The sequence below is a fragment of the Zophobas morio genome, unplaced genomic scaffold (assembly GCF_036711695.1).
Source record: "Zophobas morio isolate AGI-343-1 ecotype UQ-CSIRO unplaced genomic scaffold, CSIRO_AGI_Zmor_V1 ptg000243l, whole genome shotgun sequence".
NCBI classification, from domain to species: domain Eukaryota; kingdom Metazoa; phylum Arthropoda; class Insecta; order Coleoptera; family Tenebrionidae; genus Zophobas; species Zophobas morio.
Window position 1 is genome coordinate 350,576 of NW_026972347.1, and position 18,552 is coordinate 369,127.

Genomic DNA, 18,552 nt, shown 5'->3' on the forward strand with positions numbered 1-18,552 from the left:
TTAGAAAAAAAGGAGGTTAACGAGATTATTTTCTCTTTTCCCGTTCTAAATTTTAAAGTCTAATATAAGGTTATGTAAGTCAAGGTTTTTAGTACTCGCTTTCATTAAATTACTACCTGTATGGACTAAAATTTAAAGAATCCACTTTTCTAACATAAACGAGCCATTTTAACAATTCTCTTAAAAACTTAGTTAATAAGTTGCATGGGTAATCTTAATCTTAAAAACTTTGAGTTATATACCCACCTTTGCTACAGTGCTCTTTTAAAATCAAGTTAGATCTTAAATAACTTGCTGTTAGCAGACATGCGTCACCTAAAAAATCTACCTAAAACCTTTATAAGGCATAAAAATTCATTGGTAGAGCAGAAGTTAAACCCAACCTTCCTTTATTGCAATCTCCAGATAAAAAAAGTTTTTAATAGCAACACAGATTTTCAAATAATATTTTAAGATCTTTGAAGCAACTGCACGTATTTAGTCTGCAACAAAAACAATTTTTTTTGTTGGTGCATCAGAGCAAGTTCCTCTTCTTCCAGGGCAAAGCTGTACTGCGCTAGAGAACACTTGGCTCTTGCTAATTCCTACAGAGAGTGTTAATCATTCAGCTTTATATATCCTATATGACTTTGTAGTCAAATACGTGCAGAACAAATCAACTACCAAGGTGTAATCTTCAGAGTTATTATATTCTAGCAGGGACAAGGTTTCATTATTAGATCCCTATTTTAGAAAAGTGTGATAAAAACTTGTGTTTGTTCATGTAAAAACCTTATAACAGTTAAAAAAAATTTACTAGAGTTGAAGAAAAAGGTGCAGGTTTAGCGGCACATTCCTTCCCACATGCAGCCTCAATATTAGCCAAAATGTCAGTATTTTCTATAGAATTGATAAATATATTATATAATATTTCCCCCCGTTTAAGTACAATAAAAATGCCTTTCTTTATTCTCTCAATTTTAAATTTTAGAGTTGAAATTTTTTCAGTGTACTTCTTTTTAAACCTCGAGTTGCCCTGAAGTTTCGCTTGAAGTTCTGTAGTATGAATTTAAATTTTTTCAATCTCCAATGAATGCACTTAATTAAATAACTTGATTGTACCTAACGGTATATAATATTAAAATCATAATAGTTATAGTTCTCAGAATTAACAATACATAATTTAACGACCAAACAACTCTAATATATACAGAGTGAATTTAAAAAGTTAAACAAATAACTTTTTATAGCAACCAACTTTTCCTTTAGCAAATCATTCTCCTGTTTTTTTGCCGCTAACTGGCCTGTAAAACCGGACAAGCGGGTTATAGCGACTAACTTTTGCTAATTGGTTAATAAAATAGCACTCACTTTTCAGTTTAAGGAGCTCGGAACTGCTGTTCTCATGTCTGGTTATGTAATAGTCGTTGATCAGCATGGCGTTGGTAGCCTGTAGAATTGGTAAACTGATAAGTAGACACAAATGTGGTTAAGTGTATTTACTTTCAACTCTTCTAACTCTTTGCCCTCTGCGGAGGTTATAGCGGTGGCCCCCCCGCGAGATGGTGAGGAGGCTGCTTGGAAAAACACATCACTTCCTTCTAATAAATATAAAGGGGAATAAGGTTTCCTCATTTATTGCTGTTTATGCTTACCACTGATGGCCTCCCTTCCATCGTCATATTTTCTTATTTCTTGCTCTCTCCCGCCGCTTTTATGATATTCTCTTGGTTTCTTTTCTTCTGTTTCCTTTCTCTTGAGTTCTTTTCTCTCTATCTCTTTTTTTTCTTGTTCTTCTTCGACTTCTTTGCTTTTTCGCTCAGTAATAGCCCGTTCCTTCTCTTTCTTCGCCTCCTCGAGTTTGTTATCTCCAATCTCTTCTTTTCTTTTATAAACTTCGTTTGGTTTCCCAAATTCTTCCAATTTTTTCTTTATTTCAACTTCTTGATTGGCAACTAGCTCTTTTTGCCTCTCTCGCGCAGTTGTAACGGGACAAAAACTTTTTTGAAGTCTTTCAGAGCCACCTCAGAGATAAATATAAAACTGAATATCAGTATATTTTTATAAATTATTAGAGGAACCAAAAGTAAAGTCTTCAACGCTCCTAGAGTCGTTTTCATCTTTCTTTTCAAAAATATAATTTAAAGATTCTACCAACTCAATAAGAATATAGTTAAACCTTTTTATCGACATCCTTTGGAGTTACTAAACTCTGCGCATTTATTCTGTTATAGACAATTATGAACTTTAAACATTATTATATAAATTATGTAGATCTAGAATACTTTACAATAAAGGGTAAACTTTAAGATTATATAAGTTAAATATAACTCGCAAGGCTTTAAATATTTTTAAAAACTTTTTAAAAAAAAAATAAATAATAGTCAGGTTTTTTTTTATTTAACCTTAAAGTTTTCTTAGTTTACTTATAATAAAAAAAACAAAATCAAACACAAAAGCATCGCCGGACGTTGTAAAGCTTTTTGAGGTGCTTAGATTACTCAGGCCACTTAAACAGCTAAGCGCGTCTTCCTCCTAAAATAAAGAGATATAGAACGGAATATAATCTAAAATTATAAGTTAAAAATGTTAAATTAGAAATATTAAGATAAAAACTTTAGAAAATCAAAGTAAAACCAAATTAACAATAAAATCTTTAACATAAGTACATATCAAAAAAGTTTAGCATCCAACCTTAACTTAAAAATTATTATTAAAGCAACTATAAAATACCAAATTTTTTTTAGAAGAATTCAAAAGTTTCCAATTAAGTGCGCTTTTTATAATTTTTAATAACTTATAAATAAAAAGTAAGAACGTTTCAAGGGAAAATCAGTTATTTTCTAATTATTATTTATATATTAATAATTTTTTGCTACACAATTGATTAAAAAAAATTTAACCATTTTATTAGCCACTAATTAAAACCTTTTATAACTTCGATACGATTTTTATTAACTAATATAAACGCTGCAACAACTTAACTAGAAAAGATTGCCTCATACTATAAAATAAACCGTAAAAGTAATCTCTAAAGCTTAAATAAGCCCTGTGCAATGATAATCACTTATAATATTATAAAAATAATTGAAGAAACTAAAAAAGAGAACCTTAACATCGTCTTTGAGAACATGAGCAACAACGCTCGCATGGAGGTAACACCTGTGTATAATAGAAAAAAAGATATCGCCAATAGTAACTGAAAATAGCATGAAAAAGACGCAACAGTAAAATTACTAAAATTTTAAGGATAATAGTCAGAATCGATCTAATCAAGAACAAAATAACTCTTTTTTAAAAATTAAAGAGCCAGCTTCACAGAATAGAAACAATGTGCCAAAATATAAGTTTAGTCATCGATAAAGAGGAAAATATGAAATATAACCACGGGATACGCTGATATATAAATTTTATTAAAGTATAATAACTAAAGCTAGTAACGCAAAGAAAGAGGAGAATTTAAATATTCAATATATATATATGATATACAACTTTAGAATAGCCCACTTGCTTTCTTTAGGCGCTAGTTCGACAGTTAGATTTTTTTCTTGAGCTATATTAATAATAAGTAAAGAGAGTGCTCAAAAACGCTATAGAAACGTGAAAAATAAGTAAATATTAACTTGTTTACGTATTAAAATTTTTTAAAAAAGTTTATACTAGCCTATGATTTCAACCAACTCTTTACAAGGGAAGTTTACTCTCAGTTAATGTTAGATTATGATTAAAGTTACTACAAATATTTAGCTTTTTTACTACTCTCTAACAGTAAAACAACAGAAAACTATTTTGTTCAAACATTAACGGTTTATTAAGCGTTAAAGTTGCTGCTTTTATAAAGTAAAACATCTCAAAACAAAAATACGAAACGATCTGGTCTCCTATTGGTTTTAGAGATGAATGAATTAGTAACAAAGTATATATAGCACGAATATGTTATAATTAAAAATTTATTAAAAAAAATAATATACAAATATGAACTAAACTATTTACCAGCTCCGAACCCCCTCAAAAATTTAGTAGATATTAAGGACAAACCAAAAATATTAAGGTGAGGGCTCAAATCCACCACGTTAGCGCAGACTTTTTTCCTTAAAAACATTTTATCCTTGTTGTTCTATTATAAGGTATAGTTAATTTTATAATTTAGAAAAAAAAATTATAAATGTTTTCAACCCAATTTTAATGTGATAAAACAATAATAGTCTTTTTTCTCACTAACAGAACATATTATGCATTGCAAACATTATATATTTATTAATGACTCGATATCTAAAAGTATATTCAAAAAAACTTATTCGTAGTTTAATTTTTTTTATGACCAGTAGTGAAATTAAAGTTTATAACTGACAATGAAAAAAACTACACGATACTATATATAAAGTTAACCTTAACGTAGACCAAAGCAATCTTGTATTCCTTTTTTTCGAATTGATTATTGGGTAACTTTAGTAAAGTAGAATTCATTGAAAGTTCTTCATTAAAGTTGATAACCCCTTTCTTATTATTCTTTTTGAGCGAAAAAATACAAAGTAAACGCTTAAGTTACAATTTCAATTTAGCGTTAATAAAAATTTAATTATTTATTAGTATTTAAAGAATAAAGTTTACAGTCATGGGTATGAGCAACTTTTCGGTGGTCTCCTGGTTTTTCGTTTTTTTTTTCCAATTAATAGTAAATCTGCCATCCAATAAGGCACTTTCTTTTTTAAACTAAAAAGGGTATTACCAAAGTATTTGTTTGCATTAAACACTACTTAACTGTTACTTAAGAATAATAAATTTTATATTACGATATAACTTTCTTAAAAAACCAAAACGTTACTCTGGAAGCAAAGTAGTTAAAAATTTTTCGAAATAAAAAAAAATTAATTGAATACATCCATCAAACGAAGAGAAATACTACCTCTAATTCACACTTTTTTATTTTTAAAAAAATTTGCAACTGCGTGGCTGACCTTCCGCTGCCAAATAATACTCCCCTTTCCTTTTGCAATTTTAATTTAAGTTTTTTCATATTTTTTGCTCAAAGAACGTGTACAAAGCAACAATATCAAAAGTCGAGGATAAAATCCTAAGGTCAAGGCGTACTGCACTCTAAACAACTAAATTAGGAAATACTGTGGTTAATGGCTGAAGGTTGAAAACCCTTTATAGTGTCCCCACCATGCTAAAAGGTGGGCGCCCGCCTTACGGGGCAGCAACTCATTATTAAGGTACCAAGTTCTAACAATGCAAATGAGTAAATCACTAAAATCTGTACTTTTTCTTAGAATATATTTTGAGGTGAGTCCTAACTTTCTTAATAATTATAATTGTATTATGATAAATTTGAATAGGCCTGCTATATCGTGATATATATTTAAGGTATATAACAAATTATCAAGTTAAGTTAAATATTCGTTATCGGAGGAAAAAGTTAATGGATTTTAAGTATTGGAGGTAGTGTTGTTAATGTGGCGGTCATATGCCTCTACTCACTGTTCATGACAAGCTTAAACCGAGTGCTAATAAGTTTACTGCTTTCAACGTCTTTAATAGTTTTAAGCGCAATAACAACAATAATTTTTCAATCTATGTTTTGCAGGGCGGGCGTAGAAATTCCTATCTATTTTTTAATAAAAGTAATAATTTCTTTTTATGAAGCTTTAGAAGCAAAAATATAGAACTTTGCTTGGTTAAGCACACTGCTACGCAAAGCACGGAAACTACGTACGTGATAACCTTTAAAGATACTACTGTTCGAGAATTAAAGTTTTTTAAGAACTTAAGTTTATACAAAAATACGCGCTTATTAAGTATAAACATAAAAATTAATAACAAAAACTATTATATTTATAATACTTAAATACTACTAAAAAGGGTTAAAAGAATAGTAAGCGCCCTTTATGTAGAAAAAGATCTTATCAAAAGTCACATAGTAACATATAAACACATTTATAACCATAATAATACAACCACTAGTAAAGTTATTAGTTAAATATTAGGTTAGACGACCAATGTTCATCTCTTTAAACTCTCTTTTTAGGTTTCAAATAAACCTTTTTTAATTCTGTTAAGTATATAAAATGAATAAATAATTTTTTTTTAAAAGGGTATAAACTTTACTCTTAATCATTCTTCAAATCTAGAATTTTTTTTCGTAGACGGTTTACAATAAATTCAGATTCTTGTTCGAGCACATTTTCAAGTTCAACTTTTTCTCTATTGACCTTACACACGGTTACGAATTAGACTTAAATACAGTAGACTATTAGAAATAATATTTATTTAACAACCCTCTTGAAGCGGAAAATCTACACTTACCTTTTCTACCTCAGCTTTAAGTCTCTCGGTCTCCCTTAAACTTTTATTGAGGTCATTGTTTAAACGAAGAGTTATGTTTAACCTTTCTTCTTCTAGTTGTTTTTCAAGATCACTTTTTTCTTTATAAAGCTTTATAAGTTTTAAAAAAGTAAACTATAAAGGTCGATTTTTAAAACTAGAAAAAAAACTTGATCAAGCTTTTTTTGAAGCGAGTTAGTCAGATATTCTTCTTCTTCCTCAATAGACAAGATAAGATTTTCCTTTTCGGTTCTAAAGTCTTTAATTTTCTTTAAAAAGGTGTTAGACATGTATTCCTCTTCTTGCTCGACTTCTGAGTGCTATAATAACGTATGTTTATCATTAAAATAGTAACTTGTAACTTTTAAGATGTTTAAGTATATTAATAGTTTTATATAAATAGTTTACACCGACCAAAGCAACTCTAGATGCCTTCAACGCTGAAATTTCGTTAGTTAAAAATTTGGCTTTCTCCCTTTCTTTGGAAAGTTCAGAAGTAAGTCTCTTTACTTCTAGTGTAAGTTCAGAAATAAGTTCGTCTTTATTTAGAGCCAAGGAAGCCATTTACAAAAATGTGCTGATGCAGTGAAAGTTTACAAATTTAATAGTATGAAGTTTGACCTGCGGTGGTAAGAAGTTTGCTGGTAAACAGGTCGTTCAAACGCACCTACGGGGTAACAAAAGTAAACATTTAAGGGCGGTTTGATCCGAAAAATAAGGGAAAGCATAAGCTTAGTCGGCGAACAAGAGGTCAGACTAAAGCGTGTGAAATTTACTTTATCCAATCAGAAATTTTTACTTAGATAAAATGTTTAAACCTTAGTCGGGAAAGAACAAAGTGCCTATTAATTATAGTTCCTCTTGGAGATACAAGGAAGTTCATCATTAAAAAATATTGTGGCAAAACAGGTTTCCCCCGTAAATATTTGTTATTATTCCAATAGCAAATGAGTTGTGAGACTTGAACAGCTTTATAGCCGTCACTACCCATTGGTTCGTAGTTTATTTTTGTATACGTATATTTATTTGTTTCAGTAATAATTAACTTCCGGAAGGCACCTCCTGACCGGGGAGGTGGGGTTGGTCTTGTATCTGTGGCATTCCTCTCCCTGTAGGAATTCGGGCCCTCTACTTTTTCCTCTTTTCTCCAGACCTCTGATATGCCATCATAACTCTTCGGGGCCATTACTGGTGGCCCCTTGTGCCTCAACAGCTCTCTAAGGAAGGAACACAGATTAATAGATTTACGATATTTTTGGATATGGGCCGTAGTTGGACAGTAAACCCCCATCCCTCGACTCCCCTTCTTTTTTTTGGTGTACTTGTCTAGCTTGCTTAGAGAAGTTGCTTGTTCTCCAACTACTGTCTACGTTAAGCAGGTTAAAAATTCATATTAAACGAAGGTTTAAGTTTATACAGGTCAAAAAAATATGTAAATGTTAAAAAGTTAAATTGTCTCACATCTAGCACGAAAGAGAGCTGCAAAAGCATTACGCTCCTACATTACGTTCCTAGTCGTTCAGAAATCCCAAGATAATAGGCTTAACCTGAGATGTAAATTTCACCTCTATAAATTAATCTTCTTTCTCCATAGTAAGGAGCTCCTTGAAAGTAAAAACTAATTATATTTCTACAAAAGCAAAGTGAATGAAGTAGAATTTCTATTGAACCCGTTGAAGCGACAATGAACTTAAAGATCCCAGCCTGATTCCTTGAAGAAACCCTTTAAAGATAATGAAACCTATTGCATTTTATCCGACTTTGAAGATAGGTTTAAATAATTGATCGCAAGCTTCACTCATATAGCGAAAGCTACACCTCACAAAGCATAAAATTTAATAAACTTATCTACGGGCTTCTGGAAAAGAGAATTGGAGCAAATTGAGGGATGGTTAACAATTGCCTACAATTAAATTAAATGACTAAGGGGAGGTCTTGAAAGCATTAACTAGGACCAGTTACCATGGTAAATAAAACGCAAAAAGCGTACCATGCTTACTTAAGAGAAATAAAGAAGACTTTATGTAAAAAGAATGGCCATCCTAAAAGAAAAAGCAAATTATTCGCCAATTTTATAAAACAAACACTCCTTGCAAACAGGTTATTAATAGAGAAACAGCTTTTACTTCAGCACCTAGTAACAGTATTATATATAACGACAGACAGTATACTAGATATTAGCTGTCGTGTGGTTTATAATAGGAAACTTGTTGAAAAGTATAGAAAAGCAAGAACTGTCGGAGATTTCGAATGCATGAAGAAAAAAGTAAGTAAAGCGATTCGTAATCCCGAGTCTAATATTGTATTGTAAGCGTGGAAAAAGTCTGAGTAATCTTACAATATTTGATGTCAAAATTGCATTTTTAGTAAAAAAAAAAATTGCCATCGGGAAGAAAAATTGGTTTATATTATAAAATATTTAAAACTTTTGTAACCATAATTTAGCACGAGTGGCGCGAAGCATTGGGCATGTTGAGCAAATTAGAAGTGCTAAACTGATTAAAAAGCTGGGATTGAAATATATGGAGATAGTTAGAGACATAATTTGAAAAATTTCCGCAAAAACTATTTAAAAGAAAGTAAAGTAGGGGGAGACACCGTATTGCCATTTAGACTTTTGAAGAATATTGACTTAACCTCCACGGCCTTTGATCCCCCCCTACCCTTTTCATCCTTGAGCGGCGTAAGATGAGCTCGACATATTCTCTGACTAAAATAGCTTAATATATGGCATACCTTTGACCTTAAAGCCGTAAGAGTTTTTTGAAATATTGCGCAAGTAGTACATAATAAACGAATAATAAGAGCACCAAACACGGGCTGGTAAATAATAATAATTATTAAACTAAATAATGTAAAGCAAGAATAAGCTAAAAAAAGTACAATCAAAACTAAGGAAACAAAAAAAACTTTACTGGCCTTAAGCTTCTCGTCTAAGACTTAAAAGTAAGGAAAAATTTAGGTGTTTGAGGTAATAAACACGTGCACAAATCCATTACTTAAAGCAATAAAACTTGAATTTAAGTCATTGTAATAATTATTATTATGGTAACGACAAGTATTTAATTAGAAACCAAGTCACAATTAATAATTCTGTGCAATAGCCAAATTTTCTTTAAACGATTATGTAGAGACTTAAGTGTCTGTGAAAAAAGCCAGCTAACTTTGAGCAATATCGTATAAATACAAAACAGACCGAGTCTCAAAACTTAGCGTGACAAGTCTTAGTTGCATAATTTTTAATTTTTTTTAAATATAAAGCAGAAGTACGAGAAAAAAAATGTACTAATAGCATTTCACGAAAGCGTCGATAGCATGCGCCTATCCAGGGTGTGCTTGAAAGTATTCAACTGCGGCTCGATCTCTACTTGGCTGTAAACAGTGAACGCCTGATATTTATAAAAAAACATTAAAGTTGCGAATATCCAAGTCTTTATGAAAAGTTGTTGTTGCGAAAAAAGTATGACGCACTTGTTAAAAATTTATTTGTTTACGCACTTGCAGTGCTGCCACAGCTTTCATCGCATTGTATGTCCAAACAAGTGAAGCGCATGCTATGAGATGGATTCGTACAATTAGCACATATAAGCATAATTTTTGCGCAAGGCCACGCTGCTATACGCGCAAAAAGACGTGTGTAGTGTGCTTGTGTAGCTGTCTTAACTTTCGCTGCGATCTTCGCGACGGAGTCTTGCTTTTTTTTATTTATTCTTTATATAGTTGCTCGGTTAAATCAAGAGTGACTGCTTTTGCTAATAACTCAAAATATATTGCGTAATTAGTATTTAGTTTCCGCAAAAAAATCTTGTTCTACTGAAGTAGATCGAAAAAAAGATAAAAATTATCGGTTTTTTACTGGCACTGTATCCTTATCCTCGACCACAGTAGAACTTGGAGTAAGGCAATTTTCCGGAGGCTGGGGTGCAATAGGGAAGAAAACCTACAAAGTCTTAACATATTTAGTTTTTCTTTAGTAGAGCATTCTAATCACTTTAAAGCCAATAATTTATACTAAGTTTACCTATTTGCTCTGATTATAGAGGTTACTGCTTAAAATGGTATAGTAATAATTATGCTAATTCTTATAAAAAATTACACTTGTAACATCTTACAACTGCCTAATTATATGGACTCCTAGTTCCTACAAGGTTCACCAGCCTTTAGCTAAATTCTAGAAGATAACTCTTCTCTATTGGTAAACAAACTGACACTTTGAGTCTGTTTAGTTATCATGAAATAGTGTCATGCACTAGTACTTACTTTAGAGTTTACCTACTTAGGTACTATCACTGTTTTGATTATTTATTTGTTTTTAATTAAATAATACTTCTAAAACTACCGAGTAGAAACACATAATTAAGCTTCCCAAAATCTTGTATATAGAGGGGGCTCCTCTAGTTCCAATGAGGAGCATGTGCTTGCATCCTGCTTTTTCTCTGTAGCTTTGTCTTATTTTTGCGAGGATAAGCTCTGGTATTCTTGACCAAAGCGAGCTTGGCTACTCAACTGTCATAAATTAGGGTTCTCCCTCAACTGTATAGGCCTTTATATAGTGTATTAAAGTTCTTTTAGCTTATATCTTTCGAGCCGCATTTTAGTCAAGAGCGCTCTTTAGCGTAGTGAGGATTGCCTTGTACCCTAGGATAGGGTGTGCTGTCGTTTAACAACATAAAAAGGTCGCTCTTAGATAAATATGCGCCTGTTTGAATGGTACTCCGCGGCGAAACCTATAATATCTAATAGGTATGATGGGTTGCTGTGGATGCCAAATTTTAAATGGAATTCTAGTTCAACCTGGGTTTAACTCGGCTAGGGACATGCTACCCTTTATTATGAGTTAGGAACGGCTTACTTGGGTTTTGAGCTAACGCAACTCGCTTGCACTCATCGGATGTGCTGGGTTAATTTAAAATATTTCTTTGGCTTTGTAAGCACGCTTTTGTCTACCTAAAGTAATTACCTTTAAGTTCAGTATTAATTGGTAGAAGAAACAAGCTGGAATATACGACTTTATTTTCTTTACTAGCCAATATCTCACCAGGAAGCACTGATTTTACTTATACATTCCAAATAAACAACACTCATATAGCTCCTGGCTAGACACATAATGGGATATTAAGGTTTTCAGAACAGCGTTCGTTTCTACGCCTATTATTTAGGGGTAATGACCTAATTGTTAACTGTGACCACCGCGGGATACTCTTTGGCAATTTTTTAATAACTTATGCATAGGATGAGGTAGGACTTTTATTGTGGTTCCTTGTCTGAGAAATAGTAAATTAGGAGCCTTTGAAATAGTGATACACTCTTCAGGGAGATGAGAATTGCTTTTTGTTTTAGGTTACTATATTAGAATTTATGAGGGCGAGGTTTGAAATACGCGACCACCAAAGACCGAAAAAGAGAGTCGAGTGGGTGGGAATTGCACGCACGGCCTTGAGTATGCCCGTCAATGCTCTTAACCGCTGGGGTACAAAGACAACTCTCGATTCCGGCATGATGGTTTTACGTATTTAACCTGTTACACTACACATACTAGCGTCTACCTAGTCACAAGTTAGCACCTACAGGTAAACTAAGGACGGACTTATGTCATCCTATATGATATCCGGGGGTCATTAGTATATATAATTTAAAAAGAAATTAACACCAAAATAGAAATGTAGGTTATAACCAGCCATAAATTATCTTTATGTCGTATTACTCCATTTGATTAAATTATATTTTATATGCTAATATTAATGCTTTGATTAGATTAAATTATTGAAATTCCTTGCTCCTTAAAATTTTTATTAATTTATTTTTTTTCCTATTCCTGTCACGACGACATATTAGTAATGTAACTTTCAAATTTTTATAAAAATTGTAGTAGTTTGTTTAGTTTGAAACTTGTTTCGCTTAGTGATCTGCATAATAGTTATGGTGCAAATGCGTAGGAGGGACTTCCCCTATGTTAATTACAGGTAGCAATCTGCTTGTATGCGCACTAAATTTTGTTAACTAAAAAAATATCATTCATAATTTTTAGTAAAATATTAATACTTGCTAAATCATTGTTAAAGTCTATATATTGTGCTTCACATTCAGGTGATTTGCTTTTTCTTGCTTATCTTTCCAGTGAACAAGGATATATTTTTTGAAATTGTGTTAAAATACATTGCATTTCGATCATAAATATCTCTCAAACTGTATCTCAATTAGCGATTGAGAACAATATATATTAGTATAATTTTTATTATAAGCTAAATTTTAGATTCTATAATTGGTACAGAGAAAAAAGTTCGAAACTTTAGTGCGATAAAATTAATACAGTTTGTATTGTTTTGTAGAATTCCGTTAAAAAATTGGTCAACGCGGGATGAGAGCAATACTAGATGAGCGTTTGATATCGTCCTATACATTGCTATTGAGGAGTTTACTTAATTAAAAAAAAAGGTATTATGTTGATAGATGTCATAGGTCTACTATGAAACTCCACTCCTAAAATGAAAGGAGGAAAAGTTCAACTGTATAGCACAGGCTAGATGACTTATATTAATACTATCCCGTCATGGTATATGAGAGAATTTTTATGGTGTTTAACTTAATAATTGATTTTACTTATATACTAAGATTTTAGCCGCCTCTATATAGCCAGATATAAATAATGTCTTTTTCCTATATCAAGCTGATACTAACTACTACTGTTGGTAGAATTTTTAGAAACTCTTTTTACTTCGAAAAGCTTTATAATATGCCTTGGTAACTTCTATAAAGATTATATCGTTGCAGGATTGTGCACTTAAACAAATCGCCTATAAATCGAAAGATACTTTTTGAAAAAGGCATACCATTTCCAGTTACACTTGTTACTAACCTTTAAATAGTACATGTCATTAATCATGATATTTCGTCCATTAGTTATGAAAATACTGAAATTGTATGGTCGCGTAACCTTTGTCATTTTCATAAATAATGCAAAATACGAATTCAAGGAGTTGGTTTAGCACTGTTCCTTGAGGGATAAAACTCCGTACGAGCTCATAAGTAGCTTAAAAAAGTGCCATAAGGCATCTGCTTCGCCGAAAACAACGATTTGTCGACAGTTTGTTAAGTTTAAGCAGATCGTACAGTCACATAAGGTGCTGAACGCTTTGGAAGTCCAAATGAGTTATTTACTCCATAATCATGAAAGATTCACAAATTTCGTAGATAAGCATAAAGTGAAGTTGAGTGAGTTAGCTGACATCGCAAAGATATCAATGGAACGTGTAAGCTGTATTATGCACAAACTTTAGGTATGAGAAAACTTTATCCGCCGCATGTTTATAAGTATACTGGTTAATTACACTATTTAGTTCCTCGTCCAAATGCACGGTTAGCTAGGCCGATTCACTTGATAAGCAACTAACACTGATGCGGTTCAGATAGCATACTAATGTTCAAGATTGATGAACCTATTATTTTAGTTACTTAATAATTGCACCGAAGGCTCCGGAATAAGCAGTGTTATTAGTCATTACCCATTGCTAGGGGGGTCACAACTTTTGCTTTCGTCTTCGCTACTTGCACATAATATTGTTTTACTTTGGCAACTTAGCTAGTTTCTATAATGCATCACTAAAGGTTTCAACATGCTTTCCCTAGGCTATGTATCAAAATAAATAGCTTCGGAAGGCAATGCCACTATAGATCACTTAAGCCCACGAGAAGAAAGCTAAAGGTTAATTAGCCTGGTCGCCAAACTTGTCAAAAAACAATAAAAGCCCATCCTAGAGCAAAACAGGACTCGCTAGTGAGCACAAAAGCACCAGGCACAAGGTATGCTACTAGTCATCGTGTTTCACCCTCAGATACAGGTAAGCTAGAACCTGCCACAGGCGCCTTTTTACCAATTTTAAGTGTATTTCTTTCGAACCGTGCGTTTCGCAACTTTGGGACCCTCCGGGGTGAGATAGTCCTCTCGACTCAGAGCTTGTATCAGGAAGATACCATAATCACGATTCTTTGGATTACATAGTTAATTAGCTATTTATGTTATCAATGTGTCCAAGTCTCAAGTGAATAGTAGAGTGTGACATGACCCGCTACGAGATAAGTTTACTTGTAAATCTCCTTCAATAGACGGAAGGCAGCAGTGTAAACGGAAAGAGCACTGTAACAAGGACCTTTAATGAAGAAGTCCAAGTTAAACTCGAACCACAGAACCTGCCTAGGGTATATTGTCTGAAGCAGGTTAACCATCTTCCAGAGCAATTTATTACAACCGTGCTTAAGCAACTTTAAAGCTCTCTGTGGCACGACCACCCTATTCACCGTCCGGAGGGGTTAACCATTCCTTTGAAGCCAAGGTACAAAGATATTACATAAGCCTACTTGATGTTTCAGCTAAAGGGAAAGGAAGCCCAGGATGGTAGAGGGTTACTATTTAGCACTAGAGACTTAGGCAACTGCTCTAGGACATGTGTCCGTCCAGTGCACAGATGGATATCCAACGTTGAAGGAGAGTCTAATCATGAAGTAGCTCTATGACAACTACATGCACTTTGTTGGAAATTACCTTAGAGTAGAACTACCGTATTTCTACATAGGGCTGATCCTTTTAGGCCAACTTACTATGCATTTTTACCAATTTTAAGTTAGTTTATATAAATCGGATGGATTAAAGATATAAGCGCTAAGACCTGATTTCACACTTTACTAGGCCACTGGCGCAAGACGCCAAACCTAAGTTAGTTTTTCTACCAATTTTAAGCTAGTAAGGTAGCCAAAGTCAAGGTACTTGGGATGACTCATCTGTTCAATTAAAAAAGCTCAACTTAGTCACCCCTACGCTTGAATATTAGGTAGATGTTCTGTTTCACCCCCTTGAGGGTCCCTTTCAAATCTTCCTTCACAGTACTTAACAGGTTGGTACTTCTCCTGTGAGCTTGTTTCGCCTCAACATAGACTGTTTAGAATCACCGAAAACTTACTACTTACGTTTCAGAAAAAGGTAAAATTGCTACCGTGTAAATTAAGAGAAAAGTTTTACGTTAGTTCAACTAATGCGAGATTAAAGTTAGCTGCCGGAGGGCGTAGCAAAGGCTAGAATTATTCAGTACTTATACACAATTTTTGAGCAATTATTCTCCTTAGAAGAAACAGGGAAGTTTGCCATGACAGCTTGTCGGCGAAGGTAGAGCAAAATTTTCTTGGCAGTTATGCTTAAGAATAAAGTCGAATCAATGACATTACATGGAGTAAAGTTATGCCACTTAACTACTTTAGCAATTATATAAGTAAGTTTTACTTTAGTTGAGCAAAATAAAGAACTAATAATTTTTTAGAAATGCTAGCTTTAAGATGTTCTACTAAAGTCGAAAGAAAAAAAGGTAGAAAAGTTATGTTTCTCCTTTTTACGATCATTATTTCTTTTTGATGAAAATATCCTGAGTGAACTCAGAAGCTACTACTCAAACCTTAAACGCTAACGTCCTGCTATATACTCGCTGCATTTGAATTAAAGTCTTAAAGAATAACCTTTCACTATACTTCATTTTTGCTTTACAATGAAAAAGATATATTATGAATGCTTACATGAAAGCGAAAATGACAATATAAAGGCCTTTTTCAGCTAATGAGTAATAAAACAATGCATATAACTGCAATTACAGAATTTGAATGGAATAGCTGTTTTTAAAACAATAAATTTTGATTGAAGTTTATGAAACTGAAATATTTTATAGAAATAATTACTGTGGGCAATTATTAGAAGCGATACCTACATTTTTTGGCGACTAATTTGTTGTAATAAAGAAATAAGTTATAGCTTCTGTACAGTCCTTTTTTTTTATGGTATATGAATTTACTGGTCCAATGTAGATAGCTGGCCCACCGTTAATAAATTTAATAAGGTTATTTTGTTATATATGTTATACAAAACTTTTAAGTTTAAAATATCTTACTAAGAAAAAGATTTATAACTAATCACAAATTACTTCGAGTAAATGAACCGCATAAAAATGTATCTTATAGTACTTCTAGAGTTTTGAGGGAACAGAGTGGTTTTTAATACTAGTAAATGCGCTATTTTCCAAACTATATATTTACTTTTCTGTTCCCAAGTAAATGGTGCATTCGTTAAAAGTATAGCTTGTAAACCTGCGTATCTATGATTATTGTATGCTTAATTTTTGAACCATTTTCAATAGCTGTGCTAGCGTCCATAAAAGCAACACTCAGCCTTTGTCATATGAAAGCTACAATAGATAATAGTAGTAAACTTACTTTGTAATAAAAAGTTTATATGAGTATTATTTTTAAATTTAATTGTTAATCCATTATTTTAAGTCACTGCTATAAATGATACCAATTTTAATGAGTGGGGGAAAAGGATTCTTTTTGTTAAAATAACACGTTTGAATCTTTGTATTTTAGGTGATAATTAGTAAAGTTACATATTTTCTCATGCAGTAGACCTATTTAATGTTGAATAGCGGTAGGATTTGCGACATTTAGCCCTTTTTTAGAACTTAACCTTCGTAAAAAATTCTCCGTTCTCGTAAGGTGATCGTTTACATAAGTCTGCTGAAAAAGCTAACGCTATCATTTACATACGATAACGACACAACAGAAGTTTAGTTAAAACCGAGGTTAGCAATTGCACCCGAGGGCCCCTTTAATTTTGTTATCTCTGCTCATCCTATCACAAATCCTGAATTCTTATACCAAATTAAGGTGCTAATATATCCGTGACTATACTTAATATGTCCAAAACATTCCACTTAAGCTTAATTTGTATTACATGTCTTCGCAGGGCGTTTAAAGTTCCAACAGTTACCTGGCATGCAAACAAGGATTTATAGGTTATGGATGTAAGTTTAAAGAGTATTTAATAAATCTGTTATTATTTATATCTTGTTGTAGACACTTTTGTACCTTCGACATTAAGCGCAACCCAAAAAAACGCCCCCAGTTGAGTGCATTTATACCTTATAAGGAACACAAGCACTACACTCCCCCTTCAAATAACGAGTAAGTTATCTAGAAATTTCTTTCTTTACTGAAGTAGGGGTGAGCAAAAGTTCAAGAGCCTCCCTTCTCGGAGTTGGGGTTGTTTAATGAGGTTTTGAAAGGCTTGTAACCGTGTAAGGGATGTTGGTCCAGTATATTGCACTCTCCAAATTTATTTTAAGGCGACTAATGTCTGGGTTGTATACTATTAAGAACTCTTCAGCAGTCTCCGCATGTGTCTGTGAAGGAACTAAAAAGGATCCTTCCGTTCCATTGTTAGCCAAATCCCCTGGTTTTAAATCATATAAGCAAATAAGCATTCCAAAATCTCTCAGTTTAAACAAATTTGTATTAATATTTTCACAAGCTTCATAAGTCTGTTTTTAATATACTAACGGATTACCTCATTGCTTTCATTAAAAACTGCGATGGTGAGGGGGTCTCCGGTGCTGTATGGGAAGGGTTTTAACAATTCTAATATTGCGCAAGCGAATCGATTCGAGTGACTTAAATTCTCCCCGGTCGGGCTCATTATAGGGTATACTTGCAAATAGCACTATTGTATTGGTCTACTTTATCCTACCATACCACCTAATCAATGTGTATTTTCTTCAAGTTGTAGCGTAATCAAGATATTCCGCGACTTTAAGGTAAACTTTTTGCTTTGATTTGACAAAGACAACCCGAGTGAATTTTGTCATTTGCACTCTGTCGTTACAGCCTGGAGAGCTCCATTCAATGACCCTCGATATGATCCTTGAAGATTCAAAGCTAGTTCTTCGCTCACTCACGTCGGAATCAGAGTAGTCATTATTTAAAATTCTGCGTATGCGTTCTTTTTTTATACTCGCTTCTCTACAGGTCGCATTTAAGTTCGCGGTCGCTGTCATTATACTTGATGTTTGATTTCAAGACTAATAAACATTCCTTCAACTTATTATATCCGACATCTTTTAAGAAATCATGTCAATTTACAGTGTCCTCGCCGAGGTCTTCTTCTTTTAAAGTTGCAGTGAATTGCGACAGAATTTGAGTTTAATTCTCTGTGGGAACAAGGATTTAGAGGCAAACAAGTTAATGCAGTTTCTAGGAAAAGGTCTTAGAAATTTTTAGTGCTAGGTGGAGAACCTCTCCCTGCAGGGAGGGGGGTATATATGGGTGCATAATTTTTTTTTATCAGCAATGGAGATGAGGATTATTTTTTTGTAATAGCGGGGCAGCAGAGAAAGAGAGAACTGAAAGGGAGAAAGAAAATGAGGAAATATTTTCTCTCTT

The 18,552-nt window shown here is 32.9% G+C and overlaps 2 protein-coding genes across 6 annotated transcripts; both read right to left on the reverse strand.

Moving 5' to 3' along the window:
* Positions 1–396: 396 nt before the first annotated feature.
* LOC135146616 (uncharacterized) lies at positions 397–5,027 on the reverse strand. 5 transcript variants are annotated; one of them, XM_064078737.1, is made up of 17 exons: positions 4,886–5,027; positions 4,591–4,692; positions 4,369–4,479; positions 4,018–4,096; positions 3,472–3,532; positions 3,090–3,141; positions 2,450–2,514; positions 2,159–2,204; positions 2,061–2,103; positions 1,635–2,003; positions 1,483–1,580; positions 1,351–1,429; positions 1,221–1,283; positions 940–1,035; positions 797–879; positions 664–723; positions 397–584 (listed from the first exon to the last, which is right to left on the reverse strand). In XM_064078737.1, the coding sequence occupies exons 1-17, from the start codon at positions 4,994–4,996 to the stop codon at positions 450–452; spliced, it is 1,653 nt and encodes a 550-aa protein (XP_063934807.1). In that variant the 5' UTR covers positions 4,997–5,027; the 3' UTR covers positions 397–449. The 5 variants fall into 5 exon arrangements, with proteins under 5 accessions (XP_063934807.1, XP_063934806.1, XP_063934808.1 ...); XM_064078736.1 differs by having other exon boundaries at positions 4,369–4,488; XM_064078738.1 differs by having other exon boundaries at positions 511–584; positions 644–723; positions 4,369–4,488.
* A 976-nt stretch (positions 5,028–6,003) lies between these two features.
* On the reverse strand, positions 6,004–6,946 carry LOC135146639 (coiled-coil domain-containing protein 6-like). Its single transcript, XM_064078768.1, has 5 exons — positions 6,718–6,946; positions 6,474–6,623; positions 6,286–6,414; positions 6,088–6,191; positions 6,004–6,031 (listed from the first exon to the last, which is right to left on the reverse strand). The coding sequence occupies exons 1-4, from the start codon at positions 6,865–6,867 to the stop codon at positions 6,090–6,092; spliced, it is 531 nt and encodes a 176-aa protein (XP_063934838.1). The 5' UTR covers positions 6,868–6,946; the 3' UTR covers positions 6,004–6,031; positions 6,088–6,089.
* Between the last annotated feature and the right edge of the window lie 11,606 nt (positions 6,947–18,552).